Raw genomic sequence first — 26,962 nt, 5'->3', positions numbered from 1 at the left:
CTGCCGCTGACAGTGCTGTAGTTAGGAAGTATGTATTGATTTTTATCTCGTCCCTTTTTCGAGTTTTCCGCACGTTCGGAGTTTAATATTATAAAAGTTAATTTTTTATCGTTTTTCTCGGTTATTTTTTTAATTTTTATTATAGTGTTATTTATACTTGTGTCTGTTTCACCGTTTTTACCAAATGACGCGTTTATGAGACCCAATCGTTTTCGGCTAGTCTGTGTATCTATTTCGCGTTTCCATACTGTAAATAATGGCTAAAGACAGGCTAGCGGCTTTAAAAGCGGTATGATTTAAAAAAAATATTTTTGATATTGGTGGCAATTTTACGTTATAAACATTCTTAACCGTGTACATCTAGTACAAGAGTTTTATCATTATCAACAACTTAAAATCTAACATCGATTTGCCTATTTAACTTAATACTTATGGTTATCAGACTGTTACTTAGACGTGCGATAGAAGCACTCAATTTTGAGAATGAGTATACGTAAAATTGATGTATACTTTTTATTGTAGATAACTACTATCTGCTACCTATGTATTTGAATTATTTTATTCTAATTAGGTAGCCAAGTACCTAGTTAGTTAAAAATTAATGAGTGAATGAACCTATGACTAGACCTATGTTGTTTTGTATATACCCATGTTTAATTTATAATGATTAATGATTTCCTACCTATTAAATAATATAATGTTTATATATTGTCAATGATGTTTAATATTTCTTTAATGATGAAAAATTATTAAAATATTTTAATTATTTCTTCAAAATATTATTCCTAATCATTCAATAACAATGTAATAATCAGGTTCATGATCATTATATTATGTATGGTTATTACTGTAGTAGTAAATGAAATAAAGGTATTAGTAGTTTTTAGTTCTGAACTATTAAAAGACAATATATTATATTATAATGACCCTACTAAAGTACTAAACTTAGGTAGCCAACTAAAAACTAAAAACCAGTCATAATTTTACTCAGATAGTTGAAATGAACAGTATTTTTTTAAATATTAACTTTATGATGGGTGTAAGTACTTATAAAAGGTACTTGTTTATTTTTTTCCTGCTACCAATTTTTATTAAATTAATCACTCTGCCACCAGATAACATGTTTACAAAAAAAAATATTTCTGTGTATCTCTATCACACACGAGTAGGTTAATCTATTATATGATCTGTTTGTGGGAAAAAGGTAAATACTAATAATATTTGAAATTCAATTTTACTATATTTTAATCATGTTAGTATGTTGTCAGTTTATTGCTAAATATTGTATGTGCAGTTTAAAGTGCATATCTATCTTATATAAATGTTATCAGCTTATTTTAAAATTTTGTTAAAAATTAATTTTAATGAGTTATTTCCATTCAATTAGTGTACTGACATTCAATTTTTACTACAAAAATTATCGTTTAATAAATAATATGTGTGATATTTAAGAATTGAATATAATGGGCATGAAACTCTTATTTTTATATTTGTAACAAATGTGAAATATTAATTATTCACTATGTCTACGATTAATTTTAAATTATTTATTATTATTATTTATAATCATATGAAAGTTTTGTAACGGTATACAAAAAATATTCTACTATGGTTGGTTATCCAGTGCCAGGGTGATACATTTTATATGGAATGGTAGTGGTGATAACAAACAAGTGCCAAAAAAAGTTTTGGGGATATTTTAACTTTTTGATAGCAAAATATTCAATATTTTAAACTATATAAACGTTTTTATTTTCATTATAACCATCAATTTATAAAAGGTATAATTTTTTTCTATTTATAAATCCTTTTAAAATTTAAAATATTTATTTTTGCTTGCACTATATTTATATAATAAATTATTATACCGAGTTACCTAGTATTTGTAATAAGTAATAATTATAAAAAAAACCTACAATTTTGATCCAAAACAACTTCTTTATGTATATACTAGTTCTATTACCATTCTATGATTACTCACTATTTTATTAAGACCTTAGTGATTTGGATTTATATTAAATATATGCAATATTTTCTAATTATATAAACTGAATTACAAATATTTAAAGAATAAAATTATATGTTAGCTTTTATCAACTTACATTTACTACTTTCTGAAATTGCTTAAAAAATGTCAATTTAATTAATAGTTATTTTCTTTAAATTTCATAAGTTGTTTTTATTAAATACTGTACTTATAAATTATATTTATTTTAGGCTCAAAGTGATGATGAAGAAGGAGGCACCGATGATGTGGCTGTCAATTTGGAGGGCCGACAAGATGGATCAGGAGCTGGATTTATGGATAAATTTTTTGAAGAGGTAAATATTTTGACTATAGAAAATGAAAACAATAAATCAAAGTAGATCATTATTAAACTTAAAAATCTATTTATCTTATAAATTATAATTTATAAATAAAAAAATTAATTGAAGTTCATATCCTGTGCTTCAATTTCAATAATGTAATGTATGCCACGTTTGTATAAATATGATATAGTTTGTAAGTATTATAAACAGTTATTGGTTAACACGTTCAGTTCCGATGACAACGCGTAGTCGTCATTCGATGTCGAGCATTACAAGCCGATGACGACCCGTAGTCGTCATAGGACAATTACTTTTATTCACTATTTAAAATATTTGGCTGGTTGTGATCGATTATTTTACTTAGTATGGCCATTCAGTATAACTATTAGAACATTTAGAACAACAATAAACAGCTTGTTTTGATTTTCCAGCATTTTTATGTTTATAATTTGCCTAGTCTTCATGAGTGTATAATATTATCAATATTTATGCGGCTGGTAGCGCCTGACTTCTGAAATGTACGCCTACTTGAACGTGTTAAAAACAATTTCAAATTTATTATTTATTATTTGTTAAAAATAATATTTTTGCTACTTGTGAACTAACATTTTAGTTTTAAATTAAGTATTTAAAATTAAAAAAAATTAGGTTGGTTATAAAATCAAAGGATTAAACAATTCAAAATTTAAAATTATTTTGTACTAACACTTAATAGTAAATATCAATAAATATATTATTGACATTCTTTAAATTTTTAATACTTTATAAGCCAATGTTGTATAATATAATATTATTATAATAATTAAAAATATATTTCACATCATTATAATTTATAAAAGTTGAGCTAAATAAAGTTAATTATGGACAATGATTTAATTTTTAAAAATGGACCATGATTTATTTCACTTATTACTTGGTTTTTTCTTATTAAATTTGATTTATTTGAAACAAATAATACTTCATCTTAATTTATAGTATTGCCAAATTTAATGGTCTTGTAGTATTTATTGAAATTAATACATTTTTAACTATAGATATATCTAAATCTTTTAAACTATAGCCATTGGTTATTCAGAGCAATTTAAGTTTTTCTGTTCAATGCCGCTAATAAGTATTATTTAAAGAGCAAAATACTAGAAATTTAAACTTGGTAAAGTGATTAATAAATAAAATATTAATATCAAGTTTAATAATGAATTTATACTTAATAGTTTACTATTATAAACATTAAATACATTATTTGTATATATTATTTATTTTAAAAGGATCAGTACAGTATTTGTTTTTTTCTACAACCTTTACTCAACATACAACAATTGTGTTCGGCAAAACCAATTGTGTTAGCTTTAATATTGAGATGAATTGACCTAATACTAAACTTAAAGGTGAGAATATTTTCTAGAACACCTCTAGGCTTATATTGATATTTTTATTTTAAAATTTACATATTAAAAGGACTCAACACCCGCATATGTTGTTTCGGTCTTATAAGTGTGCATCAAAACATAATTTACGCTCAGCAGATAACATTTAGCTCCGTTGGTTTAAAAATTAGAGTGAATTAATCTATTATGAAACTTGATGTTAAGAACATTATCTGTGTTTGTATGTTGGTTTTTTACAATTGTTCAGTTTTTAAGTGAGTTATGACCATTTTTAATTTACGCTATATTATATATGCATAGCTTGCTAAAAAATAAAACTCATAAAAACCAACATACAAACTCAGGTAATGTTTTTACCATCAAGTTTTATAATATGGCAATTCACTTCAATTTTTAAACTAATGGAGCTAAATGTGATCTGCTGAGCGTAAATCATGCTTTGATGCGCACTTGTAAGACTGAGACAACACATGCGGGTGTAACACCCTCTTAAACCAAAAACTCACAATTGGTTTTACTAAACAAAAACTTGCTATGTTGCATAATTATGTGTAATCAAAAAGATAAAACAAATAAAATAATATAAACAATACTTTTTTTAAATATTTATATTAATTTAACTAGTTGAATGTCTTATAGTATTTTATGGGTATTGCTCATGTATCAGAAACTGTGTGTTGATGTTGGCTCTAGCGTAACGCTAAAAACCACTGAATAGTCACATTTAAAAATAAAAGCATTGCCTTGATGTCTGATGAAGTTAATGTCATAGTTGTTGATCAAGGGTGTTGTTCAAGGTGTTAAACATAATGATTATATATTATAAAAATTATTTAATTTTAAATTGCAAATATAGCCAATTGTAATTTCTAAAATTTTCTTAGACTTACTGTAAAAAAAGTAACTACTAAAATTAATTTTCTGAGATAAATTTAAGACTTATTAATTTAACCATATTTCTATTTTATATATTTATAAAATAAAATGTAATTAGTTAATTGATACTTTTATAATCTACGAATAACTATGTTATGTTATAATATGTATTAATTAGATACTTACTTGTATAGTTGTATCATGAAGTATTAATTTGTATGACAATAGTAATTGTTAATAAAAAGTTAAAATTTAACAATTTAAATTATAATATACATTAATGATTTATTTACTGATTTAATTTTGACAAAATAATTATTACTAAGGTATAAAAATGAATATTCTTAATTTTTAATATATAAATGAAGTAGTTCAATACTCATTAAAATCTTCAAAACTATGTTTTATATAAGTACTTCATGATAATATTAGTTAGTCAAATAAAAGATAAACCTGTTTACAGATAAAACTTTTTTAATTAGTATAGATAATTGTATCAGTTTGTAAGTTATTCTGCTAAGAAAATGTTCATTTTTGTGTGATAAAAATTAGAAGTTTACTACAATGAAATCAATTTACAGACCCTTATTGTGCGATTTTAAGCTTGAGGTTATTTTTAAAATATCTAATTTAGTTCTATTAGTATATATTTATTATATAAGATTAGTGTACATTTGTTAAAACATTCAAAACTATTTGTTATAGGTGGAGGGTATCCGAGGGATGATAGATAAGATTCAAGCAAATGTGGAAGAAGTGAAGAAAAAACATAGTGCAATTTTATCTGCTCCTCAGACTGATGAAAGTAATATAACTTAATTTATAATAAATAATTAATAATTTAAGTTTTGATTTTCTTTCAACATCTTACAACAATGTAATATAAATTAATATTGAAATATTTGTTGAGGATTTATATACTGAACTGCAGAAATCAAACTTGTAACATTTTTTATCAAAAAATTAATTATGCCATGTTATAATAATATAAGTATTAAGCTTAAAACTCAAATTTGAAAATTAATAGAAAAATCAAATATTTGAGTTGTTTATTTTAAAGTAGTTTTTATTGATTTTTTTAAGGATATATTATAATTGTCTATTGGGACTATTACATTTTGAAAATTCTTCAAAGTTTGATGTTTAAAAGTGAAAGAAATGATATAAATGAATAAATATTATTTTACATAGATTTTTAACGTGTACTGAAATAAAATTACTTTGAATATATTAAACCATAATAAGTTTCAAGTAAACAAGTCTTATAGCTATATGAATTGTTTATTAATATTTGTAGGTAATAAAGCTTTAATATAAAATTTATTAAGAAAAATATTTAGTATTGTTTTATTTAATATTTATACTATTATAAGTAACCAATCATAATAAAGAGGTAGTGCCAAAGTGTAGTGTTCCAGCTCAAACTTGGCCACTTGTGACCTCTTTATCCAGGCAGGATACGATTTTAAGAAAAAATGACCATTATTTTCTCTCTGTCTAGCCTAAACAAAGAATAGAGATTCTTGTTAAACAAACATAATAGTTGTAAAATAAAAAATTGAAGTTTTAGTTGAAATATCTAATTAGTTTTTGTTTTGTTTATAACTTTTGCTTAATATTCTCTTTTATAATTACATTAATAATACAAATAATACATAAAATGTTCTAAACACAATTTAGTGATGCTATTTCTTTTTCATTGTGTTTTCTTATCAACATTTGTTTCAACTATTATTTTTTGTATTGAGTGGACCAATCCGGCCTGGTTATAGGGTATTAAGTATGCTATAATTATTTTGAATTAAAACATTTAAATTATTGAAAAACGGCGATCGTATATTGTAATTATAATTTTTTTAAATAATATTATTAGCATGATTGTCAAGCTTAATAAAAAATATGTATAATCAATAATTTCTAGTTCGTATATATATTTAAAGTTTACTTTTAATATGATATTTTTACTTATACCTTTTATTTTACTGTCTTCTGTTTAATACTTTAAAGTTTTGACTTAAATAATGTTTTCTAAAAATAAAAATAAATTATATCCTATTATATCTTATTGACACAGTTTGCAGTTTAAGTATACAAATTAAACATCTCTATTTTTGAAAAATATTTATTAGAATAATATAATTAAAATGGATTTAACTTAAAAAAAAAAAAAAAAAAAAAAAATACATTTTAGATTCAGAGTGAAGTAATAAATGTATTGGTCAAGATATTGGATTTCAATTAAGTTTGTTTTTTTAAATTTTTATCTATACTTTTTAATAAGTAGAAAAACATCAATAAATAGATTCGATCTTTAACTTCAAGTATGGTTCCTAGTAGCAAATTGAATTTAATTTGTGCTTGTGGGTATGAATATCCAATTTTATTTTTATATTACCAAATATAATACAATTATCAATATTTTGACGGTTTTTGCGCTATTCATAAATATTTGACATACCTATATTATAAGATGGTTCAAAGTAAAAAACTGAAAATTTATAGAAAACTTTCTTGTTATTTGTTCTTATAACAAATAAAAATATTTTAAATACATAATCACAATTTTTTTTACAAGCCATAAAAGTTCAAAATTTTACAAAATGTATTAAAATTGCAAATAATTAAAAATTCATAAATATTTTATTTTATCACCTAGGTTTGAAACTTTGATATAAAATGTTTTAAGAGTTAATTTCTGAAAATTAATTAAAAATGTGTATATTATAGTAATTTTTTATAAGCGATTGAAGTAAGTTAGTTTCTTGTATTACAAGATGATGTTAAAAATTTAAATGTTCAATTTTTTTTTTTATGATGGCTTTGAGTTACGATGTTAAAAAGGTCAAACAATATTTTTAGTATTGTTTGTCAAAAATAAATATAACCTAGTTACTGTATCACTATTTGAAAAATAAATTACTAATAGCAATATAAATAAAATATAAAATATCCAAACGAGATCTCAGAATTATTTATCACAAATTCATTGATAATCGTGAATTTCATTTATTTTTTTTTATGAAAATTGGTGTTTTGTTGGTTTTACTCAATTTACTATATATACCTAACCTATTATATTTCTTTACCATGATGTTCGTTATTTTTTAAGGCAACTCACAAGTCACAGTTAATTTTTTTTTGATTCTATGCTACCTCTACACACTTGCTATGTATCTCGTGACCATAAACTGACTGGATTCGCCTCACCTCGTGGGCGAAATACATAATCTAACTTATTGTTCTACACCAGTGGTTTTCAACCGGTGTGCCGTGAGCGCACAAGTAGTGTACCACGAAAAATCTATTAATAGTTTTATTAATATGTATTTATATATATATTGTATATATTAAATATGCTTCACATATTATATGGATTGGTGTGCCACGAAAATTTTGTAGGAGATGAAGTTGTGCATGGTTAAAAAGGTTGAAAACTACTGTTCTACACTCTTGTGCTCTTGTTACCTCGAGCCCCGCCTCGGCCAGAAAGAGTGAGCATAAAAGTATATTGAAACATAGTTTTCTCCATTTTAAAATACTAATTTAATATTATATTAATCTAATTTCTTATAGCTATTTTCCTAATATAGGTAAATGCAGTTAGGATTATTTTTTGTTACTGTTTATTATATTGAATATGTATCAATATTTTAATTTTAGAATTATTGTTATATTAGTTTTCTTCAAAAATCATTTATAACTTTGTAAAATTAGGTGCTAAGAATGAAAATTTAGTACAAGGTTATATTTATAATGCCCATTAGCCATAATTTTGTTTAACTAGTGGGTGTTGGACGTTGGTAGCTATGTAATTACTATAATAATATTCAAAAATATTTATTGACAATTGTAATTAATTACTCTGATATATTTTATAGTTCCAGCCTTAATATAATATTTTGAGTTTCTTGTTTTTTTTTTTAATTATAATATTGAAATCTATTTTATTTTAACTTCTAAGTATAGTTTTGTAATGAATATATATATATACTCGTATATTCCCGAAAGTTGATAATTTAGTACCACGATTTAAGATAATTTACCTTTGGTCTTATGATAAATTTTATAAACATTAAGGTACGACGATGTAAAAAACTAAAAACCATTATCGTTTTATAATTATTTAACCTAATCTTACATTTATATTTATGAATGCTATTGCCGTTATTACAAAATGATGTCTCTTGTTTTCAAAACACGTGTCGTATCTATTTTTTTAAATTGCTATAAGGATTTTATGAAAATAAAAATATTTACTACAGTAAATTTTTATTAATTAATTTAAATTAATTTACTTACGAATTAATAAAAATTTTAATTTATTAAAAATAAAAGAAATATACAAGTCGGTATATTATTTAGTTAAAAATTAAAAGATCTTGAAATATAACACTGAAGCAGAATATTGAGAATATTCCGTTTACGTACGCCTTTAATCGAATATTATAGTTACGATCATATTATTTCTTTAATCCGTGTTAAAAAATTAATGTTTTTAATTAACTAACTCCGATTTGTGATATTTAAAGACATCGGCTATAGTTATATTTTCAATGCAGAGTATATTCACCTATAATTAATGGTATTGAAATAAAAATATTTAACAAATCAAATGTTCAATTTAGCATGTAGGTATGGTATAAAATTAGGTAGGTATATTTATTAATTACGCTCGAGTTAAAATCTGACAACTGTAATTTTTCTAATGTGTTTATTTGTTTAAAAAACAGTTTTACTAGTTTCAGCGGACGTAATACTCGCATGTGTTGTTTCCGTCTTACAGATTACACACGTATGACATAGCAAATTTTCGTTCTGCAGTTTCAATAGTGTGCTGTTAGTTTTGATATTAGAGTGAATTGATCAATTATAAAATTTAAATGTATTATCTAGCGTCCCACGTAGTCTTTTATTGATATTATTATTTTTAAATTATGATCTTTTAATTTTATTTTTTAAAATTATCATAACTTAAAAATAATATTGATAAAAGGTTATGTGGTATTCTAGATAATAATTTTACCTTTAAATTTTATAGTTGGTGAATTAACTCTAATATCAAAACTAACAGCACACTATTGAAACTGCTCAACGAAAATTTGCTATATCGTATGTGTATAAGACGGAGACAACGAATGTGGGTACTATACGTATACTCTTAAACAAATTTGATTTCTAATTACAGCGAATATTTTTGTACTAAAGATATAGACAATTAGTTAGTTGGGATCATGAAAAAATGCAATACTGCCATTTCAGGTTGTGTATGTTTTATTATTTATGCTGAGTTAAAACATTTAGAGGTTCTACACTTCTATCTTATTATTATTTAGTAATTATTAATTACTTCCATCAATTTGCAGAACAAAGAAAATTGGAAAGGTGTATATTTAATTTGATTTTTAAATTATTCCACTTTGTTCATTTTAATATCGTAACTAATTTATAAACTGCGTGGTCGTTGTGTAAATTATTTTTATAAACATTTCTCTGACATATTTTCTATTTGAATAGTAATTTCAAAAAAATTATTTTTATATATTTAATCGTTGTGGGATTAAGTTATGTAGATAGGGATATAAAAAGATAATTGTATACATATATTAATGAAAAATACATAATATAAAATCGTGTATTGTGTAGTCAAAAAATGTATACATTTTAGCTATAGTAAGCGTATTTTTTTTTTTTTAATAGAAAATATGATGACACCGATGTGTAAAGTCCTTCATTGTGAGTTGATTTCAAACTCAAGGATGCTACATAAATTTATAGCTTAGTTACCTACTAAAATTACTATTTACAAAATTTAAAATATAGATTTACCTCTTCAAATGTAGATAATCTGATTATGTATCTAAAATAAAATATGTTAAATTAATATAAAAAAAAAATCCAATTGTTGGTTAAAAGTAAAAATGTAATAACATAGTCGGTTTATTATGTATAACTTTGGTACTTAAAGAGTTAAATGCTGACGTTAAAATTAACAGTGAAGTTTTGTTTGGTTTTTTTTATTCATTTTTTTAACTTAAATTATTGATTAAAAAAAAATGTTATTTTTAATTTTAATATAGTATATAATAATAATTATTTTCATTAATTTAACATAACATAAAACAATTAGATATACTTAACACGTAGAAGGTGTCGTCATTATATTTAAAAAAAATTATCAATGCAGAAATTCAGTTAAAATTGATAATGGAAGAAGTTAGTTTTGAAATTTTTTCTCACAATATGATAGATACTCGTAATTTAAGATGAACGTACTTATAAGAGTATTTTTACTTTAGATTCTAAGAGAATCGATGAATGTATTGATTTTACAATGGTGTGTGTATTTTTTCTATCTGTCATCAACTTTTGGGGCTAAAGAAATTAAAATTTCGATTTTCAAAAATTAGGGTGATTTTTGGTGGTAAACTGGAATATTGGTGGGTCAAAAGTAAAAATTGGGAATACTTTTTTTTTATTATCAAGAAAATTAAGGAAAAATGGTTATTTTTACGCGAATCCAATTTTTGATAAAATTAATCTTGTTTTTTTTTGTGTAATTAAAATACGAATAACGGTTGATATTTGAAATTATCACCAAATGTTGATGTTATATCTTTCTATTTACGATAACATATTAAAAATATTTCGACTGGTTTTAGTTATTTTCAGGCATAAGAATTTTCTCTTTTTCAATTATTTGCCGGGTAGAAATGCTTGAAAATTTAATACAAAGCACCTCGTAAGTCTTTAATTTCTTAATTAAAATTATCAAAAATCTATTTAGTCTCAATGTTCTTCTATAAGCGATATTATTGATTGTATTTTGATAAAATTCGTCAAAATCTCAAAAATGTACAAATTATTTTGTAGTTAGAAATTCATAGAAAAAATTTGTTTCCATAACTAATATATAAAAATGTAATAGAGTAAGGGTTTTTATAAGTTTTTTAACTTAAAAAAAAATCTACCGGAAGTCCAAATTAATTTTTTTATAAATTTATTCAAATTTAAATATTTGATATTTTGTTGTATTCCAATAAAAAAAAAATAATAATAATTAAATAATATAGTAGTTCCATGAAATGTTCACTAAAGGTTTATATTATTTTTATTATTACATAATACAATTTTTGAAATTGTTTAACTTTTTTGAGCTATTTATAGACATGCAATTTTTTTTTATTATATGTTGATAAAAATTATTCGCTCGGTCAAAATTCTTGAATATTTAATACCAGATCCCACATAAGTTCTTATTTCAGTATAAAAATATTAAAGATTACATAAGCATAATTTTATTTATATGTATTTGAATTTAAAATTTTGACGTATGTCGTCAAAATCATAAACTATTTTGTAGTGAAAATTTCATAAAAACTTTTATTTTTTTATCTAATTTTGAAAATGTTATACAAGATTCCTCATAAGTGGTTCAAACTGAAACCATAAAATCTAAGAAATATATAAAGAATTATTTTATTCATACATTTTAAGTTACAATTTGGACGAAATAATTTACTTAAACGTCAAATAACAATGTTAATTATTTTGTTTTAATTTAAATATATACATAATTAGTGGAAACTTTGAATTATTATGAATTTTACCATATGCATGACATTTTTGATTTATTTTGTTTTTATTTAATACGTTCATCTTTTAAAAATTATTAAATTTTTCAAAAAACTTTACAACATTTATTTGTTGACATTTCACTATTATCGAAATAATTTTTAAACTTGTGATTTTTTTATAAATTTTTTAACCTTGAGAATTTAGATATATTATTATATAATTATTTTACTTAAAAATCAATAAAATATTAACTATAGAATATTATAAAAATTATTTTAAAAATTGACTAAATTTTTTTAAATTTAAAATTTTTAATTGTGTTATTTGTTGAAATCACACAGACATTTAAAGCTTTATGATATTAATCATAATACTTATTAATTATATCAACATTTTTTTCTTTGTTACTTCTTACGAGTAACCTTAATCTTTAACGTTTTATAAACACTTTTCACTTTAGTAAACATAAATCTCCTAGAAATCGTTTTTTTCAATTTACCGAATTTATATAGTTTAATATTTTTTATAGCTACAGTTATTCGTTGGTTAAACTCTAGTTTTATAGATTCTTAATACAATCGATTTGATAGTAGTATATTATCAGAATGTATGATCTTTAATTGTTTGATTAATCTTGAGAAATAACTCAAATCATTAGAAGTTCTTATTAAGAGAATGTCGACGTGTTCACGTTCATTTTTTTTCAAATAATCTTAAAGTAAAATAATCCATTTCAAAAATTATTGAGAATATTTTTAATGATATATTTAAATATTGTTTCAAAATAATTTAATAATCATTTAAATTTAAAATTGTTCATGAATATAAAGGCAAAAATACTTGAAATTTGTATAAATGTTAAGTTTTAAAATAGCCCATTGATTACTCACATTTTAATATATTCAGCGTTAAATATATAGGCATAGTACTTTATGGCGCTTCTTTAGAATGTTAGTTAGTTAATCTTTCAATGTACAATTAATTTTATGAATGTGATTATAATTTTTATCGTTTATAATATTGTGTTATATGAAAAGTATACAGAGTGAATCTTGTCACGAATAAACTTTATTTTTTTCTAATGAAAAAAGATTTAATAATATAATGTATCCAAAATTGATGATTCAACTATCAACATTTTCAGAAAAAAAAAATACATTACAAGAAAACTAAAATAAAATAAAGTTGATTTTTTTGTTGATAAAACTGTATGCTTAAAAATTTAAAAATTGTTATACAAATAAAGGAATTTTGTCGTTTTTTGAAATTTTATATAACCGTTAAAAAAAAAAAAACGTAAACAAGATAATAAATAACAATATGAGATACGCCCTGTATAATACATAATACTTGTACTTGATTACTTCGAAGCATTAAATTTGTTTTTTAACTATATAAAATGTACTGTATAATTATAATTTTAATTTAGATGCTAACAAAAAAAAAAAAATTCAAACTAAAAGTATTAATTGCCATAATCGTATACTTTTCTGTTAATATTTGATGTACGTTGCAATATACTGTGTCTTTTTGCCTTTACAGTGATTTTAATCGATAAACTACCCAACCCAAAACTCTGAACCTACTCTCTTTCTACCGTTCTACCCTCCTTCTAATACAGTCTAGTCACCTTGACAACTCGATGAATATTGTCAAATAACTTTTATACTATATTGTTAATTTTTATTTCTAGCCATCATCACTTTATTCTAAGTTTGCTCTGTCCTCTGTATGTGTATTATTTAAATGCCATTATTTTCTAAGTATTTAATTTGTTTGTTTCGTTTTGACATTAAGTATGCTTGATTAAAGCTTAAAACTTAATTTCATGTGAATATAATATATTATTAAAAACCTAAAAAATGATGAAATATTAGGTTAAATGTCTGTTATAGTTTTTAAATGTAGGTATTACAATATAATGTGTGTAATAATAGACATTAAATGTGTTAAAATATTTAAAAAAATATTTATATATATTTTAAGAAAACGCATTTAAACGACAATTATTTAAAAATAATGATTTTTATTAACTTAGTTATTAACATAAAAGTATACATGTTACGGATAATGTTAATATTTAGATAATGTCAACATTAGCCATGCTTTTTGGCTAATGTGTATTTTTTTGTTTATAAACATGAAATATTAACATTATCCGAATAATGTCAACGTTAATCAGTCAATATTGGATTATGATAAAAGTTATATATTAAATAGAGAAAGAGTTTTTGTTAGCAGTCTATATACCTACGGGTAGAACACGATTGAGAACGGTCCTTATCGGCCGGGATGGAACATGATTGAGAACGTTTTTACCTGCTAACTTTTATGCAACTTTGCTGCATTAATTAAAAATACGAAATAGTATATCTAATATTAAATTTTAATATGATAATTGATATATTATTAATATTTGAAATAGATTTTTTTGTCATTTGAAAAATATACTAATTTAATATAAATTATTTGTCTGTTTAAGATACAATTTAAGTTTTTATCCCGAATACTTATTTCCAGTTAATTATAGATATCGCATGAAGTCATGATATCTTTACTTTGTTTAAACTCTTAGTAAGAATTAATTGTAAAAATAATACGATCATAGTCATTACTGGCCATGGTTTTGATAATATTGTTTTCGATTGATTTGATTAATGTTTCTTTCAAAACAGAAATCACTACATGTGTATAGAAAGATGCTTGTTAAAAATTTAGATAAACGACAACGTCGTTCAAAAAATCGTTCTCAATCATGTTACTAAAAAAGTAAATGTTACCTATGACTTTTATGGTACTCACTAATTATTTCTCGAATATATTTAATATTATTAATAATTTTAAATTATTTTATCTCGTGTATGATAATTGATATATTTTTATAGTTATTAAGACATCATCTAAAAGTTCTTGGCTAATTTTATATTATCCGATTAATGTCAACATTACCCGTAACATATATATATGCATAAAATATGTATCTCAATTACTATGAATTTTAATAAGTTTAATACTAGGGGTGCAAATTCACAATTTAATGCATCAGCCTAAACGGGTATTTTAATTACAAGATGGTATTGAAATCGGATACCATTGGGGTATTAGAAACAGTAGTCAGTATTAGTATATGGTACAGTATATGGTTATATCGGTACATAGGTACCGGAAACCCCGTAATATTGAAACACCAAAAAACCTTGATATGATAATGATATTATATGTACTATTAACCAGTACAAAAAAAAAAATCGTTGATCCATATGGTAACCGGTATTACTTTGGTATCGAACGAAACTTTATATAAATATAGCGGAATCTCTATTTTACAAAATTGAAAGTACTTCGAAAAAAATTTCGAAAAACTCTTTGATATCTTGTTGAATACAACTTTTATACCATTCTGACTATAAAAATGCTCCCATTTTTTTTTAAATAAGTCTGTCTGATTTACGAGTATGTACTTTATAAATATGTAATAATACAATAGTTTTTAATATAGAAAATTTACACAAAATTAATTCGTTAAATAAAAACATTTTTAAATGAACATTTTATGGTTTGTTAAATAGAGGAAGGTTCTACTGTAGAACTTATAAAGTGTGGAAATTGGAAATGATTGCATTTTGGAAAACATTTTATAAGTTGTTAAATGAGATCAAGTCTCCCTAAAAATATTATACGTAATTTGTATTTAAGCTGGTATAAATTACAAAATGTTCACTACCTACTTAACGAAAAAAACTTTTATAAAAAAATAATATAAGCATTATTGTTTATTATTAAATAAGTAAATATTATTACTCATGAGTAAATTAGTTCTATTCAGAATTGAGTATGAGAATTAATTGTTTTTTTTGTTTAAAGTGACAGCGTGTTTCTAATACATTATTTTAATACATGTTAAAAGAACAAAATATTTAGATCAGAGGTTCCTAAACTGTGGGTCGCGATTATAATTTTGGTGATCGTGTTAATTTTTAAATAATACATTTTTTAATCATTTATTACTTTTAGTTGTTAAAACAGCAAAATAGAAAAAAAAAAAGAAAGGTCATTCATTGATATTGTGGGTCGCTAAATTTAAAAAATTTCCCAAAATGGGTCGTACAATAAAAAGTTTGGAACCTCTGGTTTAGATCATATAGCAAATTAGATTATTGACGTTTTACAAACTTGTGTGGATTTTAAAATGTATTTTAAATATTATTAGGAGCATTGAATTACTCAAATTGAAATCACATATGCTGAAATTTCTTAACAGCGGTTAGCGTTGCTGAATCTTAAGTCTACCAAGGCTAGTATAATATTAAATTTCGGGGTTCCTTATATAGAAAAAAATTATTATCCACTTAACTATTAAACATCATTTCTTGAACTATACATATATTAAATAAAGACATTTATTTAGTATATAGTATACAAAGAATATGCATGAATACTAAAAAATTGAATGATTAACAATACCTAATTATTAAAACGTTTAAATCAGGAGAGGTCAAACAAAAAATATTAATTCTTTCTTGGTTTTTTGTTGAAAAAATGTTATTATAATCTATTATAATATGTTTGTTTCATTTTTAAGTAACTTTATTTTTCAAAAAGATTAATTTCTGTTACAGACTTTAGATAAGAAATGAAAATTATAAACTAAAAAGTCTCCAATATTTTTTACATTTTTATTATGTGTTGTTTTGTAGTGAATAAAAATAGTCATACAAACAATTTTGTATTATTTATTTTTGGTGGGTGGGTATCAATTCTTAACCCTCTTTCCCATTTATGGCCCAGACTCAATTTCTAATTTTTATAGTTACTACATAAATAGTTTAAGTACTCCTAATTCTTATCCAAAAAATGTCCCAAGTACAATGTTCACTCTACATAATTTACAAGCATGTAATTATTATTTATATGAATGATAATTCACCTTCTAAAAATGTATTAATTATTTAAAACCAAAAATATTTAATTATATGATTTTAACACTTATAAAATAAAATGGAAAATAAACTTAATAATAATTTTATTTACTATTTAGGTATATTTCTTAATAATTGTATTAACAAAAATTGTTTTATTAGAAGTGAAACAAGAATTGGAAGATCTTATGGTGGATATAAAAAAAACTGCTAATAGAGTCCGTGCCAAACTCAAAGGTTAACTTTGTTTATTCAATAATATTCTTTGGTATTATGTATGTATTAAATATTTTTTTTTATTATAATTATTAGAAATTGAACAGAATATAGAAGCAGAAGAGCAATTGAACAAATCATCAGCAGATTTAAGAATACGCAAAACACAACATTCAACATTGTCACGTAAATTTGTTGAAGTGATGACAGAATATAACCGTACACAGACAGATTACAGAGAACGTTGTAAAGGTCGAATTCAAAGGCAATTAGAAATAAGTAAGTATATACTACATTTCAGGTTCTGAGCAGAATAATAAATGTTTTAGTTTTAAAATTATTTTTATTAAATTGTAACACCTAAGTTTTTAAAATTTAATAAAAAATTCCTTATACATTTATTTTATCTGAAATTAAAAAAAGTTTAGATTAAAGCTGCTTAAATTGTTTATAAGTGATTTATATTCAAATTTTGGTAACATTGGTTATTTAAACATAAAACAACAATTTTTGTTATGATATAATATTATACAACAAATATTGATTGTAAAACCTTAAAACACTATTACTAAAAATATAATTTTCCATACACAATAATTATTAATAATTTCAAGATATTTAAACATAATCATTTTATGATATTTAAAATTTTTGAATTAAGTAAATGATCTTAGACTTTGTCAATAAGCTTGAAGATTTGATAAATACTTTTGATAAGTTGTACTTAAGCAGTTAAAAATACCTTTAAAAAACATGGACACATTTTTTTGTGTTGGCTTTCAAATTTTGATAAAATTCATAAAACTATAAAATCGTGTCTACTTATTTATTTTTTGATATTTTTAAACTGTTAAAAGAATAATGTATTGGAGATATTCAATTTTGTATCAAATTTAATATAAGGTTACTCATAAGTTTTTACAAAAATCTAAAAATGTGAAAACTATAAGTTTGTACAGTATGTTTTATATATACATAAATGTTTTTTAATACTTTTATAAATTACTATTTGTCTATTTTGTATTAATTTAATATTATATTTTAGCGGGAAGAACAACTACTAATGATGAACTTGAAGAAATGTTAGAACAAGGAAACCCGGCTGTGTTCACGCAAGGCGTAATTATAAAAATATAATTAATTTTTTTTGTTTTTTCAATATTATTTTGTTTTAGATAATTATGGAAACACAACAAGCTAGGCAAACATTGGCTGATATTGAAGCCAGGCATGCTGATATTATAAAACTGGAAAACTCAATCAGAGAACTTCATGATATGTTCATGGATATGGCAATGTTGGTAGAAAATCAAGTATGTATTTTAAAAATTGTGTAATGGTTTATAATCCAATTTTTATTCAGATAATGAGTAGAGCAAGGAAGCTGTTGGATTTAAAATGTGTGGTTTTTTGTCTGTTAACAATTTTTTGGATAAAAGTAGTATTCTAAAGTTTTATAAAATCTTTTCTATCCCAGATTATGGCACCAAACACATACTAGAGGTACTAACCTTATGATGTGCTGGTGAATTTTTGTGTATTTATAATAGTTTATTGGTACCTAATTTCTTATGTATATTATGAAATTGGTTGTTTGGATTGTCATTCAAAATAAGTTGTTTTAATTTTCTATTTTTGGAAAAAAATGTGTTTTGGTGAATAAAGTTATTGGGTAAAATAGTATGGGTTGGTGTGCTGTGGGTTTGTACCAACTAATGTTATTTAATGCTCCTTTTTAAAAAAAAAAGAGTTTGGTGCCACTGAACACATATTTTTTATAGAGATAACTTTTAAAATATCCTAGTCAGGGGCGTCAATTCAGTTTTAAAATAGGGCTACTAAATTAATAAGTAGACCAAATTTGTCCATCATATCAGAATATAGTAAAAATAGTATAATTTATTACTTTTTTAAAATATATTATACATTTTTGTATGCAAATATTGATTCTACAACACATTGTATTTCAAAATTATTTAAAACCTACTCTTTCACCCAGATAATGCATATTATAATATATTTTTTTCAAAGCCAAATAAATTTATATTGCCTATTATATTACTTTGAATGTTAATTATACTGTCATTATTTATAAATATAATTCATACATTTAACTTTAGCACCTCAGATTATAATGAGGAAAAATGACTAATATCATTAATTCAAATCAAATTTTTGATTATACAAATGAAGTTGTAAGCAATATATTATAACAAAAATTTAATGTAAGCTATTAACATACAGTTTTTTTGTAAATCATTAAATTATTTGAAGTTTGAAACGAAAAGTTTTTAAATAATTAACTAAATGAATAACGTAAGATTGATTTTTACAATTTTTTAATAATTTATATATTTATATCACAACTTAAAAAGTTAAGAGGATGCCATACCCATATGTGTTGTCCCTGTCTTACTAACATACATCATAACAAATTTTTGTTCAATAGAATACATTTTGTGATGTTAGCTTTAATATTAGAATAAATTTACCTATTATCAAATTTAAAGGTAAGAATATTATCTAGACAATGACAAATGATTTTATTAATATTATAATTTTAAAGTGAATTATAGTTATGTAAAATATTACAACTTTAAAATGTTCATAACTCACTTCAAAATAATAATATAAATAAAAGCATATGTCATTGTCTAAATAATATTCTTACCTTTAAATTTGATAATAGGTAAATTTACTCTAATATTAAGGCTAACATCACATAATGTATTCTGCTAATTGAAAATTTGTTATGATGTACGTTAGTAAGATAGAGATAACACATGCGGGTATGGCGTTCTTCTTGATAAGACAGAAATAAATATATTTTTTAATTTTGATCCATTGATATAATCTTACAACTCTCAAGAAATGTTAGCTACAATAAAGATTAAAACAATATATTATTTATAAAATATTTTTCAATAATAATTATTATAGTGAATTTATTACATTTTAGCTGTATCGGTGCAGTATAAAATTAAGGCAGGCCAATATGGTACAGGAAAAAATAGGACCACCAATGTACCCTGCGATGCTCTTAATGGCGCCCCTGATCCCCAGTCTTTTGAAAAATAAATGACATTTTTGACAAATATAAAATCTTAATTAATTATAATATTGCGTCATTTAAAAAACAATAATTTTATAGAATTAAGATATTTTGGCATATTATATTAGCATTTTATGGAAAAATATTGTGGATTTTTAATAAATAACAACTTTTAGCTCTATAATAAGTACTATATAAATTTAAAAAAATTAGCTATGGTTATTACATATAGTATTATTGAATAATAAAGAATTTAAACTATTTATGATAGTAATTTAGTTAAATAAATATCCAAATAAGAAGTTATATAATCTTGTATTATAAATGTTATAGTTGTGTTAGGTTCAGCAATAATATAACTTAACTTTTTTCTCACTCTCCATTAATGTTACTAATGAAAATATAGTGGAAAAATATTATTATATTTTTTAAGAACATTCCTTGTATCAGTAATTACATTTTGAAGTGCTCTTTCAGTTAAAAATACAGTCCTTGGACATAACACATTATGGTCTGTCTTTCTATACATCATAATCTATATTCTATATTTAAAATCTATACTTATCTCATTAATCATTAAGCATTTATAAAGAATTTTGAAGTGAATTTCAATACATAAATGTATTGTTTGTTTCTCATAAATGATTTTAAATGCATGTTATATTAATTTTTTTGTTTGTACTTAAATTTACTATTAATTACCCATTTAATAATTTTGGTTTTCATTTAAATAGTTATATAGCCTCTTCTACTTATTAATAACTAAGTATTAAGTTACATTTATATGAGCATTGTTTTTTGTGTGTAAATTAATTTATTCCTTTATAATATTATTTTATTAAATAAAAAAATATCTTTTATTACCTTAAATTTTATTTAACTTAATTGCATTATTTAATTTTGACAATTGAAAACAAATAAATAAAATAAATAATTACAATCAAGTTATTGTTTTTATTTACATAGTTTTTTGATATAACCATATTTAAATATACTATAAAATAAAATTAGTTTCCTATTAATTTATAAATCAAAAACAAAATTAGGGCGAAATGATTGATCGAATTGAGTATCATGTTGAACACGCCGTGGATTATGTACAGACGGCAACTCAAGATACTAAGAAAGCGTTAAAATATCAAAGCAAAGCGAGAAGAGTAAGTCAAAAGGCGTAGAAGTTTGCAATGGTCCCACTCGCTTTGCTGAATGCATTTGTTTGTTTTTGTAGGTTTTTATTATTTATTTGATATTTGTTTGTATTTAGAAGAATTAAATACTATTAGTTTTTAGTGTTTTAATATTAATTGATTGCCATTAATTAATTATTACTAAAGATTGTTTTGTTTTGTTTTTTTTCCTTTTCAAAATGTTTTGTTTACTTTTTTTTATTACATAAATAATTTTGGGATTTTCAAATAATAATTCCTTATCCTAATCTTGTTCCAACTGAAAATGTTATCCAAAAAAAAAAAAAAAACAAAACCATTTAGGGTGAACTTATTGATAGAATAGAATATCATGTATCATTCACTGTTGAAAAAGTTGCTGAAGGCAAAAAAGAATTGGATGTTGCTGAAGATTATCATAAAGGAGCCCAAAAAGTAAGTTATTAATTATTATCAAAAAAGAAAATTTATCAAACAATGTATCCTTCCAAAATATAAGATAACTGAATTTTGAATTTTGAATTATTAATATTATTTAACATAATATTATCAAACATAAATTGTTTTTTCTAATTATATTTACTAATAGTTATCTAGGAACATCCTTAATTTTTTTTAATATGTTATTCTGTGTTTGATATAACAATATACAATATAACACCACGTTACAGTTAAATAAAAGGCAAGTCAATTGTGTTTGTATTGTACTATTATTTGATAATTGAATTAAACTTGATTGTTTTCAAAAAATTTAAGGGAAATTTAGCTGTTATTATTTTTTATTAGTTATAGTTGATTTTGCATTACCAATAAGTATTAAATATTGAATAGTGCACTGTTTGTTTGTGTAAACACTGTTTTTTTGCTTATGCTATTAGCTTCCCCATTATTAAATTATTTAATTGATGTTTTTGTATATTATATTAATTATTGTTATTTTCATACTAATATATAATTATTGTTGTTAAATGATTAGAAGAAAATCATGATCCTGATATGCTTGACAATTCTCATTGTTATTCTTGGAGGATTTGTGATGAGTTTTCTTCCCAAGCTCCATTAAATTTATATCTTCGTGAAAATAAGTAAGCATAGGTAAACTAAAGTTTTTAGAATTTAATAATAATTTTATGTAAAATAAATAATTTAAAATATATAATTTATTTACTATGATACTATGTTATTATATATAATATTTATCATGCCATTGTCAATTATTGTAAAAATCTATAATTTTTAGATTTTTAATTAGAACAGTAATAATAATTTAAAAAAAAATTAATTATACTTAATTAATTTTACTTAGGATCGGTTCTTTTTTTTACCTTCTGTTATTAATATTTTTTACTGTACCTATTGAATAATTTATTTATTTTAAAAATTTAAAATATTAACTTGTGATTATTATTTTTGTGTAACTAAATGTTACCATTTTTAAATGTATTTACACTGTAGAAAGACTTATTTTATGTATAGTGTAATACATACATTTATAAATTATACTTTTGTATTTAATGGATTCTATCTCAAATGTGTATGTTCTCTAAGTGTAGTCATACTGAATATGACTAGTTTATCCCATTGTAAAGATGAATATTTTGTTGTTACAAATTAATTAAATTAATTTTAACTTCTTAATGGCATGTATTATATGAGATTCATAATCTCATGTATTGTTAATAATTTATAAACTATATTAAAATAATATTCTCTTTAAATTATTACAGTTTTTCTTTGATTTTTTTAAAATTAAATACCTATATACTGAATCTCTGTTTACAGGCATCCCTCAATAATTGTCAACTTAAATTCCCTGCCTGAAATAAACGTTTATGTTATAGGTAAAAACCACTCAATAATTCTCCCTCTGTATCTAGCAAACATGGGTCTTATGTTCATAAAAATACTCTTTCTTAGGTGCATCCAGACAATGGTCATGATTGTTGGAGGGTATATTGCTAACACTGCATATCACTCGTGTGGTGTTCCTGGCATTAGATGCACATATGAAAGTGTACCTTTACGTACATACATTTATGATCAATGATATATATATAAAATTCAGATTAACTAAGTTTTTGTTGTTGTATATAATTGCATTTTTATTAAATTATCATCATATGTTGTACACTCAAATTCAGTATATCTATTAACAAATAAAATTCTCAAAATACATTTTCTTAACAAATATTCATATTTACATTCAATAATAAATGTATACCAAGAATAAGATTTTACAAAATACAAAATTTAGTACAAATCTTAATACATATTTATGTATTTAATGTATTAAATTGGTTTATTTAAATAATTTACAGAGCAATTTTTTGACGGGTACATCCGGCAGAGCAGTCACTCAATACCTACTAGTTCTTCGGCTTGTAAAGACTGGAATAGTGTACGAAAAACAACATTTTATTCATTTAATTTATTAAATTTTTATTTCCTTTTCCTGCCTAAAAAAAAAACAAGTAAAAAAGTCCATGTGATTTATTTATGAACGCTGTCTGTCCTGTTTTAAAAGTAACTATATTATAATATTTATTGTTTTTAAAACCTCTTTCTTAATTATTTATAGTTATATTGTTATTGATAAAATTATTAGATTTTTAAAACCAATTTATATATCTATATATAATAATTATTTACTATATATTATAATATAGACATTCATGTGATAATTCGTTAAGATATTCAAAAAAAATTTGGCTTCCTCGTTTTATCATTTTATAATTTCTGCAGTGCGATGCGTAGGTGAATTGGAAATAATGTCAATTTTTAAATAAAAAAAAAAAATAGTTGTTTTGTTCTACTTAAGTATTATTCATCAGTATATGCTTTAGAAGGACTAATGTATTGTTTTTACATTGGTTTTCTTTTGAGATTATTATTTTTTGTTTTAGTTTTAGTAAATCCCATAATAGTTTTAACTAAGTAAAAGTGCCTTGGAGTAGTCATCAAATACCAACAGTAATTTAGACATTAATGCTTATTAATATTTGAAAATGCATATTATTATCAATATTAATGTACATTAACTATGTATTATTATTGTTGTAATTCTAAATTTAACATTTTTTTTTTTTTTTAATTATTGTTTCATTTTGAAAATTTAATTTTCCTTCACCTTTTTATTAAAATTATGGTAATAATAAATAACAAAACTGTTAGAAATGTATAGCCATTCAAAGTTTCAAAAAGTGTTTACATAATACATGTTTTCCCAACATATATTTTGTAGATCTCAATTTACTACTAAATTTCTTATATAAAGTGGAATTCGCTCAAGACATATTATTTATTTCTGAAGTTTTTTTTTTAATTATTTACACATCTCATTTGACAATATTATGTCTTAATCAATTATTTTTTATTTTTCCTGTGTAAGAGTGTTACCTATTTTTATTTTAAACTATTATACTAGTATTTTCGTAATTAATTTTTTTAAACTATTTTAACAATTATAATGTAATTTTAAAGATATTTGGTACTATGCTTTTTTTCTTGATATTCTATGTTTTTAGTCACAGTATTCGTATTTACAGACTTTTTTTTACAATGTAATTTAAATTAGAAAAAAAATATAAATACATACAATTTTACTGTAAATACATTTAATTATACTACATGTTTTGCCATATTGCTGTTATTGTGTTCTAATCAAATTACAATATTAATAATTAATACCATTTTTAGAAAAAATAATAGATTATTTATTATACATTTCATAATTATTATTCTCTTTATTTATTTATGTTTTTGTTTTATTTTATTATTATTTGTTAATGATAGAAATGTAATTTACATTTTCAATCAGAATATACAATTTTATAGATTAGAGAACTATTTTCGTTTTTTTTTTAATTATAGAATATTAATTAAATTATGAATATCTAAAATATAAAAATTGTACAGTGAAAAAATTGTTTCTTGTTAAATTTGTTGATCTTTGCCTATAATTGTAGTGAAGATATTAATTTTTTTTAATGTTTAAGTGTTAATATTGTAAAAATAGTGCAATTTAAGTCTTTTTAATAAAACAATTTGTTTTTATTAGTTATTAAGAGAGCATTTTATTAAATGATACAGAAAATCATCAATAAGATTTTTTTCTTTTTTAAATTCTTACAGCCTAAGTTATAAAATTAGTACGTCAATTTTGTTTTTAATTAATAAGTAATTTTAATAGGGCCATGACAAATAGTTTTTTTTTTGCACACTTAGCTTTACAATAAAATCAATTGAACAATGAAATTTGATATTTGAAAGAAAAAAATGTTTAGTGTTCTAATCACCATTAACCCATTGGGCACTTAATATATTCCAATGTCATTTTTCTTTTGTCAATATAACTTGTACTTATCACATCTATTTTGTGTACTTTGTTTTGACACATTGTCAATCATATTTTTAAACAAAATCATACTACTATTTAATTGTAGTTGTTTTAGCAACATTTTAAGATGTTTTTCTGTTTAACTTGAAGTATTTAAATTTTTTGCTATACATATTATATTTTTTGTATGATCTATATAGTTTAAAAGTAAAGTATTATAATTATTGTAGATTTTTTTTTCTAAAAAAATAAAATGTTGATATCTGGTCATAAATACATTTTTTTATTGACCATTGTCAGAAGTCATGATATTGTATCTACTTTTTAATTTTATCTGATAATAACTCATTATAAAGTAATATCAAATTGGTAATAAACTCGTAATAATGTATTAATATATTTGTCGTTATTAATATAGCTAATTTTTGTTAGACTAACCAGTGGAATACCAATTATTGTTGAATATAAATAATATAATATATATACTTAATATAATATAATATAAATTTTAAATTTCTATGTTCAGATTACATAATTTTTCAGAAATCTGTTTCATTAGTTTTAGGTTACTCTATTGTATAGTATATACACACCTACACACCTAGCTTATATTTCTCTTGCTTTAACTGTTCTGTATTCAATGGTATGTCATTGAGGATATAGTGTATACTCACTTATCTAGTATTTTTTATTTTATTTTATTAAATTTACTATAATAATATGAGGTATACAGCTTTATGGACCTATTATAATTATGAGTACCTAATGTAAATAAAATATTCTATTATTATTTGCTAATATTAATTCATAGATGGTATTTGGTAGATATTATGTGATTATCAAAAAATATTTTGAGAACCAAAGATTAAACCACCAATAGAGAGATACATACCACTTTTAAGTATTTTTAATTTGTTCTTCCTATATGTGATAATAATAAACTATATACCTATTAATATGTGTGTGTGTGTGGGATTATTTATGTATTATACTAAAGCTTATAATCTTATAAATAATGTGTGAACATTTGTGAACTTTTTTATTGCTATAACCTCTAAAAATTTGCTTAATTTTACTTTATAAGTATACAAGTTATAATAATCCTGCCAAAATATTCTAAATATTAT

At 22.6% G+C, this 26,962-nt stretch overlaps 1 protein-coding gene across 14 annotated transcripts; it reads left to right on the top strand.

Moving 5' to 3' along the window:
* Positions 1–3: 3 nt before the first annotated feature.
* LOC132922819 (syntaxin-1A) lies at positions 4–26,232 on the top strand. 14 transcript variants are annotated; one of them, XR_009661057.1, is made up of 11 exons: positions 4–289; positions 2,218–2,322; positions 5,277–5,376; positions 17,228–17,302; positions 17,378–17,560; positions 18,327–18,400; positions 18,457–18,594; positions 21,824–21,934; positions 22,476–22,584; positions 23,282–23,340; positions 23,417–23,764. XR_009661057.1 is itself a non-coding variant. In XM_060986532.1 (10 exons), the coding sequence occupies exons 1-9, from the start codon at positions 257–259 to the stop codon at positions 22,560–22,562; spliced, it is 906 nt and encodes a 301-aa protein (XP_060842515.1). In that variant the 5' UTR covers positions 4–256; the 3' UTR covers positions 22,563–22,584; positions 23,818–26,232. The 14 variants fall into 14 exon arrangements, 9 of the variants coding, with proteins under 9 accessions (XP_060842515.1, XP_060842517.1, XP_060842513.1 ...); XR_009661058.1 differs by having other exon boundaries at positions 22,476–22,594; XR_009661056.1 differs by lacking the exon at positions 21,824–21,934 and adding an exon at positions 21,380–21,490 and having other exon boundaries at positions 22,476–22,594; positions 23,417–23,760.
* The last annotated feature ends 730 nt before the right edge of the window (positions 26,233–26,962 follow it).

Source organism: Rhopalosiphum padi, chromosome 2 (assembly GCF_020882245.1).
Source record: "Rhopalosiphum padi isolate XX-2018 chromosome 2, ASM2088224v1, whole genome shotgun sequence".
Lineage (NCBI taxonomy): Eukaryota > Metazoa > Arthropoda > Insecta > Hemiptera > Aphididae > Rhopalosiphum > Rhopalosiphum padi.
The sequence above is the reverse complement of the archived record's forward strand: the minus strand, read 5'-3'. Positions and strand labels throughout refer to the sequence as shown.